The sequence below is a fragment of the Mustela nigripes genome, chromosome 10 (genome assembly GCF_022355385.1).
Source record: "Mustela nigripes isolate SB6536 chromosome 10, MUSNIG.SB6536, whole genome shotgun sequence".
Classification (NCBI taxonomy): Eukaryota; Metazoa; Chordata; class Mammalia; order Carnivora; family Mustelidae; genus Mustela; species Mustela nigripes.
In genome coordinates, this window is record NC_081566.1 from 62,992,358 (window position 1) to 63,001,654 (window position 9,297).

At 53.4% G+C, this 9,297-nt stretch overlaps 1 protein-coding gene across 1 annotated transcript; it reads right to left on the bottom strand.

Annotated features, from left to right (window-relative positions):
* Positions 1 to 477: 477 nt before the first annotated feature.
* On the bottom strand, positions 478 to 1,507 carry FCRL6 (Fc receptor like 6). The gene is given in 5 exon segments (XM_059413958.1): positions 478 to 827; positions 929 to 973; positions 976 to 1,086; positions 1,089 to 1,190; positions 1,333 to 1,507. Coding segments are annotated over 5 exon segments (783 nt in total).
* Between the last annotated feature and the right edge of the window lie 7,790 nt (positions 1,508 to 9,297).

The following is a 9,297-nucleotide window of genomic DNA, read 5'->3' on the forward strand; positions in this document are numbered from 1 at the left end:
TCACAGAGGTCACTGACCGGTTTTTCCCCAGGGTCTGAAGTACACCACAAGTGCAGTGGCGGCGACCAGCACACCAGGCAGGCTCGCAGATAGACAAGGAGCCAGCCAGGGGCTGCTGGTGATGGCAGACAAGCCCCGAGGACCCACGGGTGAGGTGGGGTGACCACGAGCACTGAGGACGGAATTGAGAAACGCACCCCGGACGGGCGCGGAGGAGGCAGGATGGCTGGCACCAGGGGGAACTGCGTGGCCCAAAGGAAGTTTGTAGACGGAATGAGGGTCGTCCAGGGGACACCAGCTCGGGCAGGCAACACCGCTGAGGACCATGGACCCACCCCTGCCCCCTGTGGAGCTCTCCCTTCCCCTCCAGGTTCAGTGCACAGATGCCCAAGCAGGGTCCATGCTCCCTCGCACAGTGCAGGGGGTGGGGGGTGGGGCACAGAGCGGGAGACCTGACCCCTGCCTGCTTCCTGGGGCTCAGAGCCCGGGTGGGGGACAAGACAGACCATTCAGGGAGAGCGTCCTGGGTTCACTTGTCTCATTGGAGACATCGTTCTCGGCCTGGCAAGAGTAGCTCGCTGCATCCTGCTCTGACGTCACAGGGAAGGGGAAGGGGGCGGCTCTTCCGTGGGGAGCCCCCCGGCTCCCCAGGATCTCCCCATTCGGGTGGAATGACTACCGGATCGGAGGGGAGCCATTCTGGGTCTCACGGAGGAGCTCCCCTGCGTCCCCCACAGTGAGGCCTGTGGACCTGGGTCTCAGGATGAGCCGAGGCCACAGGAGTTGGGCAGCAGGCGGGGTGGGAGGCTCAGCTCTACTTAGCCAAGCTCCTGGCCCCTCCTCCCCGGGACCCCTTTCTAAGGGCCCTGGGTTCCCATTACCTGAAGCTCAGACCCCCGGGGAGTGTCTCCCTTTCCTCCCCACTTACCTTGTTCCCTCACCTCCAGCTGGGGGCTCTGTTTCTGGACCTGCTACCCTCTGCGGTGGCCTGATACCAGTAAAGCCCAGAGGCTCCCTCCCGGGTTTCTGGGAGGCAGAGCTCTGAGTGGGGACCCTGGGTCTGCGAGGTGCGGCCATCTTTGTGAAGGAGAAGAGGAGTCCCGAGGCCGACCTCCGGGGGTGCAGCTCCGTCTGGCATCTCAGGGTCGGCGGGCTCCCCTCACGGCGCTTGTCCTGAGGTGGGAACAGCTCTGGGGAGAAGCAGGCCCAGGCTCAGCGGGGACTCCTGAGTCCTGAGTTCTGAGTCCCCAGGGGCAGGGGTGTAAGTTGGGACATGTCCCAGGCCACAGCCCCGTGTCCCATGGGACACTGTCTTTGTTCCCCAGGACCCACCTCTCAGCTGTACCCCACACCGCCAGAACCAGAGCCAGAGGGTCTTGTCGGTCATCCGGTCTCCAGAGGGCAGGGTCTGGCCCAGGGTCTCTGGGACTGAGTGGCTGGGCTGGTTCAGGATGCTTCCACGGCCCAGGGCATCCCCCTCCTTCCCTGGGTTCCAGATGTGCCCCATGGGGGTGGGCATTTGGACAGCGTGGTGGGCATCTCAGGGCTGTGTGATTGGCCCAGCATTCCGGGCCGGCAGGAGAGCTGCTGGCCTCTAGGGACCAGATCCCTGAGCAGCACCCCAGCCCCCACTCCCCCGACCCCTGGAAGCTGGTGACTTGAAACGTGGTCGTCTCTGACCTTTGTGTGCCTGGGTGCGGGAGGAAGCTTGCCTTCCCAGTGCAGCTGTACTGGCCGTTGCTTTGCAGTGTCGCTGTCCCCATGGGCAGAACCTGTTTGGCCTTTGGGTCATGGAGTGATTTCCCGTCTTTGTAGAACGTGGCCAGGGACAGAGCTCCATTCCTCCATCGTGGCACTGCAGACTCAGGATGTTGCCCTCAAACATGGGGTTGGCAAGGTTCGGAGGTACAACCAGCCTGTGAGACCCAGGAGCGGGTCCCATCAGCTCATTTTCTCCCTCCATCCCCTAGCCTCAGGCCTCCCCTGGGGACAGACGTTCCCGGACAGCACCTGCACGGCCGCTCCGTCCCGGGCCTTCGTGCCAGACCGCGGCAGGTCTCCACTGTCCTTCCCTCCTCCTCCTCCTTCCTCTTCCCTGCTCTTCTAGACCCTCCCCTCCCCTCTCCTCCCCTCCCCTCCCCCACTCTTCCCGCGCCTTCTCTCTGGTCTTCCCTCCTACCTCCTCCGCTTCCAGCGGCCCTTCCAACATCGCCCAGCTTGGGTTCACTTACATTCTCTCCGTCCCTTGTTCCACCTCCTTCCTTCTACCCAGGTCTCTCCCCGCGGATGGGCTCCTCGCCGCCTGGCTGCCCCATGGCCACTCTGTGCATCTTCCCCTTCCGAGCACAGCGGCACACAGCCCACCAGCCGGAGGCCGGAGGGGGGGGACGTGGGGCGTTCCCCTGCCTGGGCTCGCTCCTGCTTCCCTTGTCCGCGCCCCCAGGCCAGGCTCCCATCCCTGCACCGGATTTCGCTTCCACCACCGTCCTGGGGAGGGGCCGTCCTGTCTGTCCTCCTTCCTAAAATGCATTCTATGGCCTGATGTGGACAAAAGACAAGGTCCCAGGGGCCCAGCACCTTCTGCAGGGCAGTCCCAGGCCGGCCTGTCCCCAGGCCATACTTCTTTGACAAGCCAGACGCCGCTGGTCCCAGGCAGCCTCAGGAGCCAGGCCTGAGAGCTGAGAGCGATGGTGGGGAAAGGGTGGGAGCCCCAGCACAGCCTTTGCCTGGGTCTCTCTGGGCCCTTAGGACCCCCTTCCAGCCCCGCCGGAGGCTCACGCAGAACTGAAGGTTGAGCCTTGCTTTTGCCGCTGCTCTTTCTAGCAGCGTGGACCATGGGTTTGCGTCCTGCCCAGCACCCCTCACCCCAGCCTGGCACCACAGAACGTGTCCCTGGCCGTCAAGATGTTCATCGGCGAGCGTTTTTCCTACTTGACAGGAAGCTCCGTGGAGGTCAGGGGGGACTGGAAGACAGAGGGAGCTGAGGGACAAAGCTGCCTTCTCTGAACACACAAGGGACAGAAGGGAGTCCGGGGCCTTGGTGAATGGAGAACCTAGGACTTTAGAGCCACTTGGAGAGGAGGAGACAGAGGTCGGTTCCATTTACAAGGGAATAAGATGAGGCCCAGAGCCATGTGCTGGGAACCGAATCACCTAGAATTACTCTCAGCCCGAGACCATTGGGGTCCCAGGTCCCATTTCTGCCTGGGCACCAGCCAGGACTCCTGAGCAATGGGCCTAGTTGGCTGTTCTGAAGATGTTTCCAGGGGACCCAAGGGCCCATCAGTTAAGCTTTGGGCCAGAGTCATATCTGGAGTTGGAAGAGACATATATAAGACTCACCGGTTTGTCCAACACAGGGAACTGTAAGAGAACAGAGTGATAGAATTAGGGTAAGCAGCATGAAGAACTTCTTCACAAGGAGGCCTGTCACCTCGGGAATGGGTGCTTATATCCATTCAATAAACCAGCCACCCAGTCCCCTGGGCACCTACTTGTTCAGCCACCCAAAAACTCAGCCACCTAACCACCCAGCTACCCAGCCACTGAGCTACTGAGCCACTCAACCACCCAGCCACCCAAACACCCAGCCCCACAGCTCCCCAGGCCCCCAGCCACTCCGCCCTCCAGCCACTCCGCCCTCCAGCCCCCCAGCCACCAGCTTTTATGTTGGACCCAGTGCCTAGAAGCCTCTGCCTTATCTCAGTACAAATGTCACAGCTTGAGGTCTTTCTGGGACCCACAGTTGAAAGAATCCTCCTCAATCACTACTACAACCCCCACTGTGTTATCATCAGAGCACTTGGCTCTGTTGAAGTTATCTTATTCTTTAAATTGCCCACTTGTTACCCCCCACCCCATCCCCACCACCCCGTCTAGAATGTAAGCTCCGCGAGAGCATGGACTCTGCCTGTCTTCTTCACAGTCATGTCACCTGCGCCTGGGGTCTGTGCCAGGAATAGTCTGTGTTCCACAAGCCTCTGTTAACAAACACTCGCAGGCTTTCCTCTGTGCCCAGCCACGTGGGACAGGGCACACGAAGTAGGAGACAGAAGAGTAGACCCTTGCAAGGGGCAGGGAGCGGTGTCCGAGCTCCTATCTGCACCGGCAGAACTCAGACAGTGAAGGCAGTCCATGCCGTCTGGTGGCCTGATCTGTCCACAGAGCCCTGGAGGGCCCAGCATGGAAGTGACAGCAAAGGAGGTGAGAAATCACGAAAGAATGAGGGACCCGGCCTGGCGGCTCGAGCAGTTGGGGGATGACAAACACGGAGCTTGCAATTCTTTATATGCGCTCCTAATGCTTCTAGGTGTCTGTCTGTCTGTCTTATTTATCATTTTGTTATTTTTTAGGATCTTATTTTTAAGTAATTTCTATACCTAATGCGGGGCTTGAACTCACAACCCTGAGATCAAGAGTCACACGCTCTCCTGAGTGAGCTAGGCTGCTCAGAGCAGAATTTTTATTTTTATTTAATTAAAAAAATTTTTTTTAAGTAGGGTCCATGCCCCAGTGTGGGACCTGAACTCATGCCTGTGAGATCAAGAGTCACATGCTCCCGCGACGAAGCCAGCCAGCGCCCCTAATGCTTTTAAATGAATGAAAGAGGAGCAAAAGTGGCCTGGGAAGGCAGCCCAAGCCACGGAATGATGGCGGATGGGGGATGGGCGGCGAAGTGGTGGGGACGAAGTGGTGGAGAGTGTTCTAGACTTTGGGGCAAGGCGTGAAGCAAGGAGAGGCACATGGCCAAGCACAGTCAGGCCAGCTGTCGCAGGCTGCATCCTTTGTGGGTGGAGACCGTCTCACTGGGGGCTCGAGATGTGGCTGTTTGGCATGTGACTCACACGACGTCACACTTGTTGTCCGCACAGCCTGGGACCCAGACAGAGGCTTTCAGCTTCACTTCTCTGCTCAGCTCGGGGCTAGCTCAGCCACAGGCTCTCGGCGTGTGCAGAAGGAGGAGTCTTTCTTGCCATCCCCCCCTCCACCTCCGCCTGGCCCCATCTATACACCTCTTTCCCTCTGAGCTTGGTGTAGTAGGAAGCATGCAGGATTTGGAATCCCAGGACCTGAACTGGACTCATGAACCCATCTCTTTCCGTGTGAACTTGGATGCACTGTTTGAATCCCAATAGCCTTCCATTCCCGATTCTTTCTACATGATAGGAACCACGATAGCCATTTCCTCCTTAGAGAGCGGTTGCTCAGAGTTTCACTCCCTGGAAACATGATTACTGCCTTCACGGAAAGCAGAAAGAAGGCCTGACCTCGGAGTGACTAAAACCTTGCAATGTAGTGATGCCCTCTTTCTTTCTTCTCTTTACTCGAAAAACACCTCTGCAGCTTCAAAGTGATGAGTAAACAGGGCTGAGGGCATGGAAGCCTACAAGGCAGAAGGCATCCAGAGAGCAGAGGGACACTCTGATGACCTGCTACTGTGAGAACTGGGAGCTGTGCCTGCAGACCCAGTGTCTGTGATGGAGACAGCTGGCTGTGGGGTACGCTGGGGGCTGATGGCTGCATTACAGTCCTCTTACTAAGGGGACCATGGACCCCAGTTTGTTACAGGCTGAAGATGATGTGGTGACACAGCCATTGCATAAGCCGCACAACAGAGTCCCGGACAATGGAGGCTGCAGCCCAGCCAAACTTGGTGCTACTCAGGCCGTGGTGTGGGGGAGGGGAAGGCCCAGCTCCTGGCCCACTGACCAGGTACATCCAAACCCAGCAGACCAGGATGATGAGCAGGGCTGAGAAATCATTCCCCACTCGAAGGGTCAGGAGACACTTATCTGAGAAAGGCACAATAGAGTAGGGACACAGTAGTCTTCAAATAGTCGATGAGTGATGCTTAAAAGAGGGGGAGAGACTTCAGGCAGAAGTGGGACTGATTCAAGGGAACGAGAGAGACCAGGGAAGCAGGTTTCAGCAAAGCATGAAGGACTAGCTCACAACATCTCGAGAACATTGGAACAGGCTGCTTTGCCAAGCTGTGGCTCCCATGGTGCTAGAGAGTGGTGGTGTTGTGGGAGCTCTGAGACACTTGGCATGGGTAGTGTGGGTCTACAGAGGGTGGGTTCCAGTTCTGGCACTGAACTTGCTAATGCTCAGCTCAGCAGAAAGTCAAGGTTCATCCCCTAAACTTCAAATATACCTTTAGTATACAGCCGTGGACCAGCACGTTCAGTGTCGGGGACCCTGGCCTCTCGAATCTGTGATTGTCAATAATAGTATTAGGCACCATTTGCTGTGTGAACATACCCCACCTGGCACTTGAAATGAATTTTATTTTCCTGTCTACTTGCTTAGAACCCGACCACAGCCCTGCTGGTGATATTGCAGTGGGACGGAGAAAGGAGCTCCAAGTGGATGTGGGTTTGCATCTCTCTGTTTTGCTCTTGCTAGCAGGGTGATTCTACGCAAGCTTCGTAACCTTTCTGAACCTCAATATCCTCAATTGTCTAATAGGGATTAAAAAAAGCCTGTCCTATGATTCTAAAGGTTAGATGTGATACACACTATAAAACAGGTCTTCAGTGCTTTCTTCTTGGTCTCTGCCCACATCTAAGAGGAAATAGCAGCTCTGCACTTAGGGAAACTCTGTTCCTCCACATCTAGCCCTGGGGTCCCAGCATCTTAGGCTAGTTTTCTGGGGTCCCCAAGCATCGAGTGTGACTCTGTTAGGTCTGGGTCCTCTACCACCCTGTCCCCTAGTCAGCCAGTTTTTCACTCTCTCCTCTTCATTTGCTTTCTTCCGCTCAGATCATGGAACCCAAGCTAGAAATCCCTGGGACTTTATCCATTCAAGTCCACCAAGGTCTGGTCCTTTTATAAGGTAGTGATTTGCCCTTAAAAGCCTTTCCTCTGGAGTATACCCAGGTACTAGGCCATCCTGATCCTGCCCTTGGTATGACCACTAGACTTTTTCACTTGTCCAAATGGCCATTCATAAACACACAGGCAACAGTGACCTGGGGGAGAAGGAAGAACACTGAGTAGAACAAGGGTCTTCCTCCCAGGGTCAAACTCCCACAAACTCTGTCTAGGAAGAGATCATATTTAGGAGTGGTTTTGATTTTCTGGCTCAATGAAAACAAACAAACAAGCAAACTACTGGGACCAAGTTTAAAACAAAAAGTAAATTGACTCAGAAATTGTAAATCGAAGTAAAATGTATGCCGAGACTTGTGCCTTCTGTGTAGCGGGTAATAGTGGCTGAGACTGAGTTGAGTCTGGGGGGACTAGTGACCCTCTCCCCACCCCCATAATTCTCTGTTATTGGAGGAACAGGTTTTCCATCACTGGAAGGGGTGACTGGTCCTGGGGAGATGGTCAAAGAGAGAGTTATAGAACAGGGAGAATGGATTTGATCCTTCAAACCATCCCCAAGGACCAGTCAGACCAAAACAAACCCTCCACCTCATCCCCAACAGAGAAAGGACACAGGCAGAAGGGGGAATAGCCAGTTTGTAAAAGGCTTTGAACACTCAGAGCAAAACCTCTTGACCAGAGGAGGAGGCTGGTCATGGTTGACTGCTTCTAAGAAAACACTGAGGCTTCATAACAATACATCTTTTTGTAAAAGCCCATTCCCTATTTCTGAGCAAAATACACAGAACTGCCTTTTCCCATTTCCCTGATCCTTCCAGCTTACCCCCTACCCAAAGCCTTCTTTCCTTCTATAACTTCATTTTCCTTTTGAGACAGCCTGATGAGTAGTTAAATCTTATTTGTTGGGGTAAACATGTCAGTGGGTCTCAGAATGTGATTTTTCTGCCTCCCTAATTTAGCTCTGATACTTTGAAGACCTGCCCTTCCAAGCACCAAGGAAAATGGGATGGGAACAACAGGGAGGCCCCCCACCACACCGTATTTCTGCCACGCACACCATGTGCACACACTCATTTGAAGCTCCAGCCATAACACCCACTTGAATCCAAAAAAGTAAAACAAGAAGTCCCATAAATGACTTAGAATCTTTGGTGCGCAAAAGGGAAAGTTCACGATTGGTGACTTACCAAAGCACAATCCTGAAGCACACCATGGGGTCTGGCCTGGCACAGAGGAGGGACATAGGTCCAGCTAAAAGCATATGGAAAGTCAGGGTGGAGGGAAGAGCATCAAAGCCACAAGCTCAAGGGTAGGTGAGTGACCCCCATGATGTAGTGGTGTTACTGCTTCATACACCAAATAGAGGAAGTGGGGAAGAAACTTTAAAAGTTCAAATTAGTATTTCCTCTTTGGTGAAGGGGCATTATATAAATGAACTTTCTTCACCATGATGCATAAAGGAGTCAGGTAATTTACTAGTAAGCACTTTTGAACCCTCTCTATGGCTTCCAAAAGCTTATGCTAATGAACCAAGATGGGACAAGGCTATGGAAAGATCCAGAATTTGTGTGATTTCAGCATCATTTAGCTTGAAAGGCAGCACAGTTCTGCAAACACTAAGATCATTCATTCCCCACCCTGTGTGACCTCCAGTTCTCCAAATTTCCCTCCTATCCAATGAGAAATGTGTCTGTCTGTATATTACAATGAGGTGGAAAAGTGGAATCCTGAAAATGGTCCATAGGATCACCTGCTCAGGAGGCACTCAGGGGTTGATGAGGTCAGAGTAGAATGGGCTGGAAGTTCTGAATCTGAGGTTTTAGGACTGTCAGGTTATTATTTTGAGAACTGTTCCTTAAAACATACCAGTAAAAGAGTAAACAGGCAAGCCACAGGGTGATGAGATATTTTCCATACACGTGGGTGAGAAAGGACCCATAACCAGAATATAAGACTTTTAAAAGTCATTAAAAAAAGACCGACAACCCATTGGGAAAATAGGCGAAATAACTGAACAGGTAATTTACAAAAGTAGATAACCGAGTGCCAAATGAACTAGAAAAAGAAGCTTGACTTCATAAATCACCGTGGAAGTGCAAATTTAAACTAAATGAAACACCACTACATTCCCCATGAGAATGGCTAAAACTATCAAGATAGACAGGCAAGTGCTGCTAAGGGTGTAAAGCAGCTAGAAATTTTGCCCACCTCCGGTGGGAGTGTAAATTGGTATAACCAGTTTGAAAAACTGCATGACAAAATCTGATTGAATCATAAAATAACTGCTGACCCAGCATTTTCACTCCTAGGTCCATGCTAAACAAATACATTTATATTGACACCAAAAGCAGCATCACTTCTAATAGATAAAATCTGGAAACTACTTAATGAGCCCTCAACAGAGAAGGAGGCCACACGTCCTCATCTCCTTTGAGGACAGAACATGGGATTTTAAACTGAAGCACG